At 35.8% G+C, this 17,414-nt stretch overlaps 1 protein-coding gene across 1 annotated transcript; it reads right to left on the bottom strand.

The window, feature by feature from the left end:
• Positions 1–981: 981 nt before the first annotated feature.
• Positions 982–14,740, bottom strand: LOC128204178 (DDB1- and CUL4-associated factor 13-like). Its single transcript, XM_052905552.1, has 12 exons — positions 14,593–14,740; positions 10,979–11,178; positions 9,636–9,743; positions 9,013–9,099; positions 7,534–7,689; positions 6,500–6,577; positions 6,088–6,170; positions 4,827–4,894; positions 3,784–3,880; positions 3,498–3,633; positions 2,650–2,813; positions 982–1,901 (listed from the first exon to the last, which is right to left on the bottom strand). Exons 1-12 carry the CDS (start codon positions 14,660–14,662, stop codon positions 1,814–1,816), a joined length of 1,335 nt encoding a protein of 444 aa, XP_052761512.1. The 5' UTR covers positions 14,663–14,740; the 3' UTR covers positions 982–1,813.
• Between the last annotated feature and the right edge of the window lie 2,674 nt (positions 14,741–17,414).

The following is a 17,414-nucleotide window of genomic DNA, read 5'->3' on the forward strand; positions in this document are numbered from 1 at the left end:
AATGGTTTTGCTTCTTTGACAATACCAGGTAAACTGCCATTTTGTCGGAACGATTTTCGGAGGTATTTTATCAGTGTTCTATGCTGTATAAGTGTTTCTTTAAGCAAGGGCAGTGATTTTTATTGTCATTTCATTCTAAAACATAAACATATTAAGCATAACTTTATCAAAGACAATTAAATAACAGCCAGGCTGAATGTAACATTCGTACCCAATCCCGATCGTACCAAGTAAAACTCGTCCCCTACATATTTGTTGTTGTTTGTTTGTGTATTTATGCCAGTAAAATTCTTTCAAATGCTTAACTGTCTTATTGTCTTTTTTATTTTACATGAATTTTAGGAGAAAAATGAGACATTGCACTAAAGAAGACTCCAGACAAGTACAGTCATATTACCACAGACAAAAAGACAAAATTTAATTTTGATATTTAAACACACCCTTCTAAATTTTGTGAAAAATCAACAACATTTTGTACAAGTCTAAAAATCATGAAAATTATGAAAACGAAACATTTTACGAGAAAACCCCACAACCCCCCCTTGTGACAGGGGTGGACCCCTCCCACTACCATCCCCATGCGCCCCTACGCTAGACTCTTGTTATGGTTGAATATAAACAATAAACATAAATATAAACAGTTTGAATTGTGCATCAAACGCGCTACTTTACCTAAAAATTCTATGAAAATTCCTAAAAATTCCTGAAAATCAGACATGGAATTTAAAAAAAAATCCTGATTTTGGGTCTTATTGAAACCCCTGATACCTTGTGGTGTTGCCCCTTAAAGGGAGGGTTTTGACAATAGCTAGGTATTGCCTTCTTAAACCAAGGGCTATGCAAATACATATGTCTAAAACAATATTGTGTTGTTGTTTTCCTAACAGAGAGGGCTGTAACATTACCAAGGTTTTTCATACATTTTCTTTTCATTTTAAGAGGAGGGCTACCTCCAAAACAAGGGTTTTTCTGAGTTGAAAGTGGCATTTTTTTATTTTATTAACTATGTACACACATGATATAGTAAAAACAAAATTGCTCAAATGAAATTTTAATTGATACAGCTTTAATGTGACAAAGACACAACTAATCTGTCACATGCATTCGAATCGACTTGAAAACAGGGTGCCTAATATGCTTGCATACTTGGATCTTTTGGTGATGTAACCAGACTATTTTAGAGATAATTGGAGAATATTTGCAGAATCTCTTGACTTCAAACAGTTTATCCAAACAAAAACAAGGTTACCTAGCAAAACCACCCGTGTTATCCCATCAGCCAACATTCTTTTCTTTCATATAACATCATGTTAATGACATCATTTAAATCACGAAGTTAAATCGAAATTTATTCATACATTAAGGAAAAATAAAGTTTCAATTAATTTTAGGAAGACATACTTATGTATGGTATGTGTGTGCGTATAAGTTACTTCACCAGAGTGGCTCAGCTGCGGAAATGTCAGGTACTGACACAGAAGACACAACTTGCACTGACTTCTTTAAAAAGCATTACCATAAATTGAGGATTAGTTCATGTTGTACACGAGTAAGGCAAAATACATTCAAAATCTTCAGTTGAATCACTTAATAAAATCTTTTACATATACTTTATTACACAGCTCATAGTTCTATTTGCAAAATCAAGTTACTACTGTCTGGTGTTAAGTGCAAATCGTTCAAAAACTGATTTCAGTTTAGACTGAATAGATAATTTCCGCACCGGATTGCAAAATCAACTCGCTTGTGATGAAAAACACTATGCAATGAAATTAATAAGAACAGTTCAGGTGAAACATTGTGACAAAAGTGATCATTCTTTCTCCGCCAGCACCCTGGTTTTCCCTTCTGGTACAAATGGAACAGACCCGGGCTTGCTATGTGCTCTCCTATTGGCCAGCCTGAAACAACAGATATGGAACATTATAGTTTAAATGTAAACTGGATTTTATAAATAACTGAGAGTGCCACAGGAATTACCAATGCATGTATGTTTCAGTTTTATTTCAGTTGAATTAGGGGCAATAGTCTTATAAATTAATAAGCTAGGGTTATGGACCTACAAGTGTATTATAGTTTCGCACAATAATCTTTGTGCATACTTTGATTTTTTATCTTTGACAAGTAGATGAGTTATAAATACAGGAGTAAACATTCCTCCTAATTCAACATGTATAGTATAAACACATGTATTGCATTTTTATAAAAAAGTGCATGTTATTTTCCAGATTTGGTTTTAGCAAATGCATAGCAAAAAATATATATCATCGAAAATTACGTGACGATTGAGGGGAAAGCTGAAGCTAAAATTAAAACCCTTTTTCTTTTGACTTGAAACCATAAATAGTGTCTACAATATGAGCAAAGTTTCATCATCCTATCGTATTATACTGTGTATGGGATGCTAGCATAGATAGGACGCAGGCAAAATATTTGGTAAAAAAACGAGTTAAAACCCTCAATATAATAGATAGGACGCAGTGAAAATATACCAAATCGGAGCTGAAAAATGGGCAGCCACCATATTTGTTCATAATATTGTACAAGGTAGAAAAATACAGAAATTCTATAAAAGAAGGAAAGTTAATAGACAAATTATAAATATAAATAAAAAAAGATGTCATAAGATTAAACCAGAGTTGTCCTTACTTTCTTTTCTGTGATGATTTAATCTGCCTGAGCTCCTTCTGGCCGTTGTAGATCATCTTGGGCACATGTCGATGTCGGGCGATTCTGCGCACCTGTGGATGACTAGCGAACTTTTCCTTCAGCTTCTCGTTATAGTTAAAGGCCGTCTTCTCACGAGGTCTCAGCTTATGTAAAAATTGTGAAAAGTGCATATTTTCATTTTGAGTTGTAATACAATCACAAACATATAGTTGTAACATCACCATCCTGCCCAATCTTAAGCTCCTAATCAGAATATATAAAATGAGAAGATCTATTTATAAAACTGTTGATTATTGTTGTAAAAGTTAGACTTTAAATGGTCATTTTCCCAAAACACTGAAGACAACACTCTGATAAAAAAATATATTCTAAACCAATGCCTGTTTATTTGGGAATGATGAAAGAGTGCAGTTTAAAGATTCCTATAAATTACTAACTGATGACAGGGTAAACTTGTACAAGTTGACATGTCAGATGTACCAGAGTGCCCTTTTAGGAAAGCGTAAACTGTCACATTACAGTCATGCCCTATCTATAAACAAATACCATGCCCATTGTCAATCCTGAAAGAAACACTACCATGGCATGTGTTACTCCCTTATCTCTTAATATTTCACTGTAAAACAAAAACAGAGAACTGTTTATGTAAATGTCATGGATCGTTTGTAAGTGATTCAATGTCATTCAGTACTTAATATCAAACTTTGTTACATTCCAATTTAAGTTTGGATATGACAGTAAAATTGCCTCATAAGTCCTGAAAATTGTGCTTGAAATGATCGCCAACTGGTAACCAGTCAATCAGAACAATGCTATCTAGTACGTACAATGCCGATTTTCTCCGAAGCCCGAGCCTTCCACACACGTATGTTCATTTCCATGGACCCTGACAGCAGGTACTTATTGTCTAGCGACCACCGCACCACGGACACACGCTGCATACGCTTTGTGTGGTAAACCTCTCTGAAAAGATTTTTTTTTAAATCATTTCAATATATTGTTTCCAATCCATGTTAAATGTTTTCAAATTTTCCGGTTAAAGCTTGCGAATAACAGCATTTTAATTCCATTCTTGAATGACCTTTTTACACTGCCACTTTCAATCTTACAAACCTGCTTCTTCCCTTGTCTACAGGAAATATGCGTATGGTCTTGTCAAAACTTGCTGAGACAAACTCTTTTCCAGTCGGCGCATAGTCCACATCCATGACTGCAGAACAATGATTTATAAATTTAAATGTCTTATTCATCAATGTAACTCAGTCTTTATAGGACCTCATTTAACAGCAGCAGCAGTTTTATATTTTGGATTGATATTCAACAGTAGTTCTGCACTTTAAAAAAAATATCCAGGTCAAAAATCTTTCCTATGTCAAAAATCCCTCCTAGATAAAAATCTCTCCTAGATCAAGAAATTGTTCCTAAGTCAAAAATATCTCCTATGTCAGTAATCTATCCTAGGATTCCTGAATAAAAGCATCAAGAAACCGCATTAATGATCTTTTAAGTATGTGACACTCTTATTTAAAATCAATATAATATACACATTTAAAACAAACATACATTTTGAGTAATAACCCTTTAACTACTTACTAAATATTGCATTTATATGCACAAATCTTAAATGACTGGAGAATGCTAAAAGATAAACTGTGATCTACTAGTATCTCATGAGGTAGAAATACCATCTTTTCAGCACCTTTTTTATCAATTCAACATATTCTTCATAAGAACCATTGTTTTTCGATATTTATTCATCCTTTTCGATAAATTAAAACAACTGCTTTAATTGTTGTTCAACTCATTTTGGAGTAAGAGTGCATCTTTAAGTGTCGTAAAGCAGTCAATTCTGCTATCAAACAAACTTGACTTTTATTACAGCCAGATTTATGGGACTTCCTGTTCATCCCAGTATCGTCCCTGGCAACATGTGTACCAAGTTTCAGTTTAATATCTTTTTGGAGCAGTGTTTGAGTTGATGTCAAAGGTTACAGTTTTGATGCAGACGACAATGACACCAAATCTATCATGATAGTCAAGTCAAGTCAAGTAATATTTATTTATAAAGTCAGGCATACAACAACCATGATACTTTGATTTTTTTTCTTTGATAGACAGGCCAGATATTGAAGCAACTTCCAGCTACAAGCATGTACCTGCAGATATGTGGTCCTTGTGGATATTTAAGGGCATGCTCAGCTTCCTCATGTCAAATGTATACAGGCTGAAAGTAAGGGAACAACTTTCACATGTATGGTGAATCATGAACAGTTAGCATATTATAGTATTCTTGTAATAATACACATTACTAAATTATCTATATCTTTAGAAATCTTTACAAATTACTATTTAAAATGATTTATAGAAAAATATTCACATTAAAAAACTATCTCTAAAAATCTATACATTACTATATATCTAAAGAAATCAATAACTTGTTGTTTTAAATTATACAAAAGTATGATAAACATTTAAAAGCCTTTGCTACAAAATTACAATCCGGACAAGCTGAATATATTTTGACCATTTCCTCCCAATTGTGACCTTGACCTATGAATGACTCGATGCACTGAAACACTTATGGAAAAAAAGAAAGTTCTTTGTTTTTGCTAACATCTCCAAAACTAGAAACGCCGCAATGTGACAAAATATTTTTTTTTATGAGCTAGGAAAAAGTAACAGCCTTAAGTAATTAGGCGGAAACCTTTTTCCTATTTTTAGCTACAGTGACCTTGATCTTACCCCCCCCCCCCCAAGCAATCCCAAGCTAGGTCTCCACATAAGCTACTAACATACCAACTTTCAATACTAGCGATCAATTCTAACTATATAATAAGAGTAATGTTCAGTTACATTTCTGTTTGATAAAAGTTCTCTTTTAGGATCTCTTTGGCTACTTTTTTCCTAAGCTCCCTACACACTAACTTTCATTACTATCCATTAATGCCAGCTTAAGTTATTAGGTGAAAACCAATGTCATTAACCAAGCCCCCCCCCCCTCCCCCCCCCCCCCACCCCCGCTCATAATAAAAAGTCAATTATGTAAGTACAACCCTGAGGCTAGACAGAATAAATTTGTATTGCTAATTTATTTTTGAGTCAAAATTGAAATGCATCACACTCATTTTTAGGTATTATATGAAAAACAAAGCCACAAGCCCATGTGAGCTTGGTAGGTGGTCACCATGCCAGACAACTGGGTTTTCTCCGGTCACTCCAGTTTCCCCCACAACATCACACTCCCGGGCAACATTGTGCCAATGAGAGTGACTTAGTATAAGTAAGCATAACTTCACAAACGTTGCAATATATATTATGTTTAAACTTAGCCATTTTTTTTTTAATTCAGATATGAATCTATTAATTGCCTTTCTCTGACCGCATGAGATATTTATGATTCATTTTAACACCACTTACTTGTAATCCTCATTTGCCACAGTGAACATGAAGGCCTCCATAGGGTTCCAGGCCAGAGCATTTGACTTCAGCTTCAGGATCACCTACAGAGATCACATAGAACAGTCATGTTACATTATGGAGAATAGTTCACAGACAGAATGTAGGCTAGAACTAAACCCAGTTTTTAAATGCCTGTTATGACCTTAAATATAGCACTGACACACATAGAACCCTAATGTAACATTCCCCAGAGGGCTGTCAGTATTTTTAGAGGTGAGGCAGGAAATGACCCCCCCCCCCAACCCCAGTAAACCCTTGGTTGACATTCAAGTATAACCAAAGACAAGACCCACCTTATAATTGCACTGTCATAACTTAATTGAATTAGTTCTCTTTTATATTTCACAATTTCATCAAGCTTTAAAATCACCTTTCTTAATGGTGCTGATCCTCGCATATCGTACAGCAGAATACTACGGTCCACAGCACAACCCGCCAGCAGGTTTGTCTGTAATAATGAAACTTCATGGAATCAGCAAAATTAGGCGATATAAATCATAAAAGGCCGGCAAACTCATTATGGAGTTTTGAACTCCTCAGACAATACAACGTGTTCACATGTAACCATTGTATCACAATTTAATTAATAAATTATGATACTTGTATAAAATAGTTATACACAACTAAACTTATTTCGTCACAAACACATCCTATAGTGTTTTTCCTTCATTCACATACCTTTTCACAATACTATACATAAGTGTTTGGACTATAAAAGCAAACAAAAGCTGTCACAGTAGGTGACGAATGCCCTGAAGTGCCATCCAGTTGAATAGATTATGCAATTACTAATATTCCTACATTCAGGAAGAGCTATTATAAGTTAACTAAACACATGTGACAAATTGTTTTAAATCCCTCTGTGCATGACAAAGTTACAACCTGGACACAACCAACTACACTGTATATGCATATATAAGGCATTCCATAATGCTAAACCTGTTGTGTGGCTTTGACTTTCAAGGCAGGGACATGGGTCTTGCATGCTACATGTCATCTTTATGTACCAAATACATATGCCAAATATTTTTAAAATCCCTCTCTGCATGACAAAGTTAAAGCCTGGAACAACTCACTCTTTTCTATATGCTGCATCTATAATGATTAAATTCTATGTGTGACCATGAATATTGAGGCTGAGTCATAGGTCTTGCACCCTACACGTCGTCTTTATGTAACAATTTATTTTAAAATCCCTCTGTGCATGACAAAGCTATAATCTGGACATGACCAACTGTTGTAAGCAGCATTCTATAATGATAAACCTGTAAGTGTGACCTTGGTACGGATAAGGGTCTTGCACACGACAATCCATCGTTTTCTTCTGAACACAAGTATTTTTAATATACCTTCCTAAATGACAAAGTTATGCTCTCCTTTGAGGGCATAAAAGACTTGTCCTACCTCTATAGGGTTAAACTTGACAGCATGTACACTGTCCACTCCCCAGGTGAATGTTCGTACAGGCTCAGCACGGTCCACCTCCCAAATGTCCACCTGTTCCCCACATGTGGCAAATGTGCTGCCTCCGTGGCTGTGGTCTATCTGCTGGAATACGGTCTGAAATGGCGGGAAATAGTGATTAAGGGAGAAAAATATTGGTTCCTGCATAAAGTTTTGGATTTCAGACCATGTGAACAGCGTTTTAATTTTTTTTCTCTTTCCTAACCCTTTCACAGATGAGCCAGGAGCTCTTTCACCACAGTAAGTGCCAAGTTAATAATGGTGTGTACATAAATTAAGTTGATTCAAAATACAGCAATAATATTATTAAAAATGTATGTGCAAAATTGCTTAAACCTCTTTTAAGTTTGCAGTTTCTTAGAAACTATTTCAACAAAAATAAATGTGCATCATGATGTAAAAAACAATTTTGCATACAATATTTGGCCAGATGTGATGAACACAACTGTAAGAGCCAAAGGTAGGCAGGAAAACAAATCAATTAAAAGTAAACTGGTCTTTCCACTTTACCCCTTTCTAAACATGACCAATGGTCTGATTTTTTTAAACTGGAGGCACAAGAAAGATAATTTTATAAATAGAAATGGAAGAAATTGTGAAATAGTGAGAAAATAGTGAAAACTGGCATGAATTAGTGACACTAGATTGTAGATTGATAAAATACATCACAGGGGTTTAATATTCAATTTTCACAAATCAATCAGTTTGCAAATTCAAAACCTACAGAACTATCAGTTAATTATTAATGTAATGTCTTCGAATGATTCGGTCAAGGCCAAAATCAATCAATACAAAAAGAACCTATATAAAAGAAACTCTATTTCAAAATGATGCAAGTGACCGCCCTGATAGGTCAGTGGTAGTGGGGGCGGAAGGTTCAAGGTTTTACACCCAACCCATATCATTCGATTTCGGAAAGAAAAAAAATTGACATCAGTAGCTGCCTTGAATTGTGCTTTGATATTAGAGGCTAGTACTTTGAAATTTCGTGTAATCAATATTGGTTTAACCTTGAAAAGTTGTTTTTCATGTATCGTTGCTTAACACCCGGCAAATCAAAAAAAAATCCTCGAGTAGCTACATGTGAGTGAGAACTGTAGTGCAAAAGATCTCATTTCCTTTATGGCATTTATGGAATTAGACCCACAAGTATGTGAAATTTTGATACCCGGTAAGTGGTAACTCCATATTATTCTGGTATTATTAGTTATATTATATGGGATCAGCTGATCAGATATCTTAAAAACATTCAAAGTCATGGCAGGGTCAATCCATAATGCCGCAAATAGGCTCAGGCTGGCCTAACAAAAAAGATGATGCATGATATGTGGAAAAAAATCAAGTAAAGCAAAAAGTATACCAGGTAAATGCTATATAATAATTTAGTTTGATTTCGAATAAGGGAGGAAATTCTCTTACCTTTCCAAGAATGGTTACAAGTGGTACTGGATTAATCTCCCCTTCATCATTCATTCCCCACTGCTTCACTATCTTGTCCGTTCCACACTGAAGAAGAGATGGTTCAATTATTCAAGTTAACTCAAATACTTTCATTAAAATTGCCAAAACTTTGTACACATGAAATGAACGGGTTTCTTTTTTAATTCAAAGAGCATCATTCTTATGTACCAGTAAGGTTTTTTTTCCAAATCTACAAGGCTAAGTTTTAAAAGTACATCATATTATTGACAAATATATATATTGTATTTTTAAATTACATTGTGAAAAAAGAATATTTAAAAAAAATAATAAAAAAATAATAAACCGTAATTATTTCCAGGTCACCAGCTCTTTGTTATGTTTTGATATGATACCATTTATGTTTGTTATTCATGTGGGAAAATAGCTCATTAAGCTAATGTTTCTTGTTAGCATATACCCGACTTTAAATAAAGATTCTTGTTTCTTGTATCTCGTAACAAAAAGTACAAAAACATCTCATTTGAACATAAATTTCTTTCTATTTCATAAATGACCTATAATATCCATTTATCTATGTGTCTACATAGTATGAAAACTTCTGAGTTCCAATGTTTACTTACTGTAAGGAAGGATGAACCATCAGGTACGGCACACAGACCCTGGACGAAGCCATGGTGGGCCTGAACAGTGGAGATACATTGACGTCGGGACAGGTCCCATACCTTCACCTGTAATACAACACGATCGGTAGGTCATGGGCAATTAGATGTCGATCATACATTCAGTTACTAGAGATAGCCCAGTCATTGGCAACAGGCTTTTGCATCAACAAGCCACAGTTCTTATAATACTAGGATGAAGAAAGTGCAACATGCCTTGCTATCTAAATACCAAATTTTGAGCAAGCTTGGCAAACATATAAGTAAAACAGGGCTTGCAGGCTTGTGATAATTTCAACCACTTATAGCTTTAAATTTTAATGTCTTTAATTGCAATATTTCTGTATGAGAGTAGCTGTTCATGACCCTCTTTCGACCTCTATAATATAAACAAAGTTGATTGGAAAACTTGTATGCTCGGTGAGCTCCCCTAACGGCAGTCAATTAGTCATTTTGTGTTAAATGTATGTGGGGTAATTTATGGTTGTGACCAGAATCCATTCCAAGTTTAAGGATAGAAGGCGTAATTATTGATCTGTTCTAAACGTTGTTTAATGTTTTAAAAGTTAATAAGTTATAGTTTTCAGTAAAACATATATGTGACCTCCTGACAGCAGTGACTTAAATAGAAAATATAAAGAATATGGACAATGCATGCTATAGAGATAACTGCTTAAATGCCAATTTAAGTGGTAACCAATATGTTTATAATAATAAGCAAAAGGTAATGGTCAAATCCTTACAACCTTCAAGCAAACTATTTATTAGTCATTAATCATTGTCTTCTTTTTTTTAAATACTTGTTTTGAAACATACCCATGACTGTGGTCATTCTAGTGACCTTGACCTTTGATCTCAAATTAATAGAGATCTACAGGTCATGACTGACCTCCCAACCAACTTTGAGTACCACAGATCCAAGCCTTCTCTTTATACTGACAAGGTTTTATGTTTAAGGTCATTGCCACTTGTACCTGCTGACCTTAAAATCAATAGGGGTCATCTGTACGGTCATGGTCAACCTCCCTAATAAGGTTGATGGGCAGTAAGCTTAAGCTTTCTCTAGTTATCAATAGGACAAGGTGTAATTACCAACTGACCGACATGAATATAGCAATATACCATCGCCTTCAGAGGGGAGTATAATGACAACCATTAGTCTTGACTGTTGTTGATACATGTATATATCAGTCTAAGCATTGCCAGTTCATATGGCTTTTGCTCTAAATTTCAAATGGAAAAGTAACAATCATTTTTTTTACATAGTTAAATATTGAACAGTTAGTTTAAACTAGGCAACCTACCTCCCCATCATATGATCCTGATAACAGGGTTGAAAGTTTATTAGGATGCTTGGCGAGACAGTTGACCCCATCCTTGTGTCCGTCTAGGGAGCCCAAGAATGGTTTGGCAAACACCCTTTCCAATTTCGTCGCATTTAGAGCCCTGATGTACTCTCGCGGGGCCTCAAATGGGTGAAGGCTTGGATCATAGTTCCGTGGAACTGAAAGAAAAAAGGAAGATAATCTATGTGTGATACTCTCTTTTTTTTCTTAATTACTGCAATACTTGAGTCATAGGGAGTAGAAAATTAATAATTTAAGAGCGTTAAATTAAGCCCCTGAAAGCGTGAGTTTTTGTCACAGAGAAATAGACAGAGGTGTGTAGTTCTGATATGGGTTTGTCTTAAGACTTCCTCCCACCTTTAAGGTATTATTCAGGTCTGGGATAATCACAATTTTGTTTTCTGTATAATTTATCTTTGGTTTTGGAAAAAGCCCTGATATTGGCAATGGGCTGTATCATCTGCTTTCCACTGTGTGAGTCCATTGATAATTAATGTGGCTTTTTTTTATAATTTATATCTTCAATTACCCCGATCCTTGCGCAAAACAATAAATAATGATGTTCATTATTTTAATATTATCCATCCTACACTATGACTATACATGTTCCTTGAAATGCTCCCCCCCCCTTTTTACTGCACTACGGTTTGACACCGCCATAGCGCAATCACAACTTTTAAGTGTTTTTCAATGTCATAAATGACATGATGAAGTAAACCTTGTGGGTTCTCACCAACAGACACTAAACTTCTCTGCCATTACCCCTTAAGGCTGATCAAGGCACTTCTGCCTCATACTTTGACACCCTCTAAAAAACCTGGGGGGGAAAGAGCGTCCAGTGTGGGGCAAAAACTCACGACCACTGGAAAACTTGCAGGGCAGATAGAAGAGACTAAAATTCCAAACTACAGTAAAACTGTGGTTGTTCGAACAAGTGGTCATTTGAGAACTGGCAGTCCCTCGAAGTCGGTGCTTGGTCCCGAACATTTTTCTTTCTAATTTTATATAAAAAATCTACACTGCATCGAAACCTAAATATTTCAAGGAGTCAAGCAATATAGTTGGTCCCACAACACAAATCATGCACAAAACCTTATGGCTCCCTCGAGGTAATAATTTCACACTTTTTCCTAAACGTGCGTTCAAAAATAAACAAACAATTGCAAGTTGTAAAAATTGCAATGACAGTTGAAAGGCATTTTGATAAGGTGTGAAAAACTGTAAATCACTGATTATGCATGACCGATAATAGTTGATAAGGGCATTTGAGATAACTATGAGAAGTTAATGACAAGACGTTAATTGTGAGAAATGTAAATAAGTTATAAAATTATGAATAAACACTACGATATCGATCTAACATCGGAATGTCTGAAAACAATTCATTCTTGTAACTTTAATTGCTTTGCAATATTGCAATTTTGTAAAAATAAACATTTCTATTTATCGATATTTCTTTTACATTTAGTCTACATTTAGTATACCATAGCCTTTGAACATATGAGCAATTTCCACAATGCAATACATAATTGGTGTCTTAGTAAACAGTCGGTTTGACGACTTCAAACTTAAACACACTGAAAGATATTTCATAACAGACTGGAAAATAGAAATTCAGGTCGTTCAAAACATTGGTTCCCTCGAGATTTTGGCTCGGTCTCCAGCCTCCTCGAGCGATCACAGTTTTACTGTAAAATAACTATATCATACATGCCATATTTCTGAGAGGCTTCCCAGGGGATTTTGGTCTGAATTCCAGGGGATTTTGATATTACACTAGGGGATCTTTACGCGGCGAAAATTTGCGCAATATCTGCATTTATAATATAAGAATAAATAAAGAAATACACTCAAATTACAATAATTTTTGGACTTAGTCATCATGGTCCTTCATGGAATTTCACACTCGGGGGACCAGGGGTTGGGTCGAAATTCCAGGGGATTTTCCCCCCGCCGGGGGATATGGCATGTATGCTATATATTATAGGAGTTGAAGAAACACAGCAAGATAAAAGGATATCTTGGTGTGACACCCTAGTGCATATTAAACTGAGGGTAAAATATGTGATATCCAAGTGTCACTGGGGACATCATTAAAAAAATGTTGGTTTGCGGTGCTCCGACCGACTCACCGAAATTAGCACCAACCCAATATTTTTTATCGCTACTGCTGCCTTTTTTTATATTATTTTTTTTTGTTTTTTTTTTTTGGTCCCATTTCGTTTCTTTGGGCCAATTTCGCGTTTGGTCCTTTTCACTTTCTATAATACATGTGGGAATCCTCGGCTTTTTTCGTTACGCATACAAAATCAAAATGGCAGCTTTCATTATGGAAGATGTCACAATTTCTGTTAGTGAAAATATTATAAGCACTGGCGAAGAAAAGGTCGTTAAAAATGCCATACGGAAATTCAGAAAAACAGACACATGGTATAATGTATTTGACATTACAACAGATGGACTATGTATTGATGAAAATGTTGAAGAAAACTTCGAAAAAAATGCCCAAGTCATTGTATCATCGAAACCAAGTGATTGTCAGGTTTTCAACGCAGACCCATATGACATGATAAAGATACTAACAGACTTTGACAGTTCCTTAAAATATGTTACAATAAATGTGAAGAATGATGTCCCTGTAGAAGCTGGCCCAGGTGAACCTATGTTGTGTGAACCAGCAAATGCATTTGACGTTCTGATGTCAGGTTCACACGAAAGAAATTCAGTGCATGTTGCAGGCCTAAAGGATCTCTGCTGCTTCTGCGGGGAACCTAGGGCAGACCAGGATGTTGATTGTCTACAGACCCACCGTGTTGTACTGCCAATCTGCAAACCCTGCAAGGACTCTGGGAGACCCATTATTAAAAGACTTCCTAGAAAGAATTAAAGTGTATCCATGTATCTGATGCCCCTTACATCAGACTGAGGGTCATATAGATTTGCCCCTTTGTCATCTGTAAAAAAAAAAAAATCCCTACCCACCCCAAAAATTGTGGGTAGGAGCACCGCAAACCAACATTTTTTTAATGATGGCCTGGGGGTATAATGTTGAGGGAAGTCACTAGTGTCTTGTAGTTTTATTTTGTGTACAAGTACACAGTAAGAAACATAAAGCCTCCAAATAAATGACAACAAGTCATATATCTTGCAGAAAATAATTATACATAATTACATAATACTAATTAAACAATGAATAAAAGTTAAAAAAAACAAGTGGGATAGTTATAAAAACAAACATACCAACAGCTAAATAATCTCTTGGGAGAATAAATATCTTGGTGCATTCTTGACAATAGTATATCCGTCCTTTATGGTTGGCAAAACAAGAGAGAAGTGCAGGGACAACTTACATACGTCACACATTAAAACCTTTCACACAGTAAACAGATCATACATTTAATATGATGTGTTTTAATTTATGAAAATAACAGTTCGTTACACTTGATGTTTAAGAAGAGTTTTAGTTCATTAATGTGCTCGGTGTTAACATACAACTTTCTTATGTTATCCGAATACGATTGCGTCCGAAAATCTGCTCTTCATCAAAAGTGTGCCATAAGCGAAATCATTACCTTTGTGAATGTCTCTTTTCGTTTCACGAATGTAATTGTCTGGATTCCGACTTAATACTTTCACTTTCATTTTCAGGACATGTCTGTGAGCTAAACAGAAATGAAACACGTGTGTACGTAGAAAAGAAATAAACAATGCAGCAGTCAATTGTTTTTAGCGATTGCAAACCACACTTTCCCCTGCCACTTACGCATTGACCTCCCTTTATAAACACGATTTTCATATATATGTGTATCTGGGGCCAATAACAAACCTACTCATGAATGTGCAGTATTGTTATAATAAAAATATGTTTACGAACATATTCGTTTATATTTAGTAATTTATTGATAAGAATTGTTTTTCATCCCAAAAAGTAAGGCATTTCGGATGGAAGATTATGAAACATGTACAGTAGTGCAGTATCAATATTTATTATAACTAAAATAAACGCTTTTGTTTATTTTTCAGATAAAGTATGAAGCGCCATTATAGTTTATATCAGTGCTTCTGATATCTCATGATGGTAACTGTATGAAGCCTATTCATGCAGCTGTGTGAAGCCTACTCGTACGAACGTTTGGAACCTAGTAATGAAAGTGTGTGAAGCCTATTTATGTTAGTGTATGAAGACAATTCATATTAATATATGGACCTATTCATACACGTCTATGAAGTCCTTTTCATGTAATAATCTGAAGCTAAATCGTGTAATTGTATGGCGTCAATTTATGTACATGTACCTGGCAACATATTCTTGCAAGTTTATGAAGCATATTCATGCAAGTGTATGAAGCATATTAGCTCAAGTGTATGAGGCATATTGGTGCAAGTGTATGAAGCATATTCGTGCAAGTGTATGAAGCATATTCGTGCAAGTGTATAACGCATATTCGTGCAAGTGTATGAAGCATATTCGTGCAAGTGTATGAAGCATATTCGTGCAAGGATATGAAGCATATGCATGCAAGTATGAATTAAGCCTATTTATGTCAGTGCACGAATCCTATGCATGCATGTGTTTGAAGCTTATGCTTGCATATGTATGTAACAAATTTATGCATGAGTTTGAAGTCAGTTTTAGCTATATATATATATATATGGTGCATAAGGCCTTTAATGCATGTACATAAAGGCAAATAGTTTAAGTGTATGGCACCTATTAATACAAGTACATGTACTAAGCATATGCATGCACGTATATGGAGCAAGTGCACAAGGACGCTTCATGAATGCATGTTCATGGAGGTTATTCGTGCAAGTATATGCAGCATATTCGTGTGCGCGTCGTGAAAGCCTAACCTGCCAATATAACACTCGATTCGAATACAAACTCGAGAATCAAAACGTAGTATTGATAATGCACCAGTCAATTGTAACCACGCTCCCGGTCCGGGGGTATACCGGGAATAGACGGGGAAAAGAGCCATGTTTTTACCTTCCAGGTAGCCCCGCAGTGCCGGGTGAATGCGGTGGTTTTGTCATCGCGCCAAATATAGCAGGGAATGGGCCTTACTTAGGGTCCCTGGGTTGCGGGGGCATTTGGCTGGGGTTTTACCAGCAGTTCGTCCCCGCAGGGCGGGGATTTTGCCCGGGCTTGGCTGGACTGAAAGTCACAGTCCCCGCTATTCCCCAAACCTCGGGCGGGGGGGGGGGGGCGTGGTTACAATTGCAATGACTGGTGCATAATCATATATTAGATTACATGCATCGTTTTGTTAAACAGGGGTTGATTCTGATATTGACGTCTATTTGTAATTAAAATACAACCTACATTTTGAGCAAATGAAATTGCAGATAGGCAATTATGAAGTACTAGACTTAATCATCATTAAGAAGTTCACCATTCGCGGATGTTTAAAGGTCCACCCACTGCTACACATCCGATACACATACCCTGTGTCAGTGATTACATCAAAGTATCAGTCAATGAGGTTGTATTCTAAGTCAGTTAGATGACATGAAAACAATCTTAATGGATAAAAATGTATCGTTCGCTACGGTCAGTCAGCCCATCCTTATTTATTAAGGATCCAGTAAATGTCATCTAACTATTTACAGAGTGGGCCTACGCAGGGACGGGACCTTTAGACATGTCATTTGTTCTGCGCTATTGACATAAAAAGTAAATTTGGACGACTAAAGGTGGGGGAGGGGGTTCGACCACTGGATCCGCTTGTGCTTTATGTATACGTACTCATTCAGTTGAACACAACCAAGAAACCTGTTCTAGGATGCATGTAGGTGCATATACGGAATAAAAGTCCCAGTAAACATGTAACCGTGTAACAGGTAAATGTAACAAAGACACTGCTACTGCTGAATCGACTAGAAATAAATTAATGGGGAATTAAAAGCTGCACTCTCACAGATTGAACGTTTTGACAACTTTTTTTATATTTTTTTTTGTCTTGGGACGAGCCATTTTTTGCAAAAATCCGTGGAAACAAGTGATATAAGACTGCTGACAAAAATAGATGGCAGATATTTTAATTGAAGCTTAAAAAAATAATGTTGTGTGCATTTTTCTTAAACCGCTATATAGTAACGGTTTAAGCTATTAAACAGTAATTTTCGAAATGAAATATGAATAACTACGATCTGATTTTTTGTCTGCAATTTTATATAATTGGTTTGCAGATACAGACGCAAAACTTTGCTCTTTCCAAGACAAAAAATGAAAAAGGTGTAAAAATGGTAAATCTGTGAGAGTGCAGCTTTAAGAAAAGAAGGAATTGAAGAAAACAACCGATGAATGGAGATTGACTTGGGGAAGAGATGGGAGAAGGGTAACGAGAAAAAGGGAGTTTGGTCGGGGAATGCTTAATGTAAACGCGATGGG

Source organism: Mya arenaria, chromosome 10 (assembly GCF_026914265.1).
Source record: "Mya arenaria isolate MELC-2E11 chromosome 10, ASM2691426v1".
NCBI lineage: Eukaryota > Metazoa > Mollusca > Bivalvia > Myida > Myidae > Mya > Mya arenaria.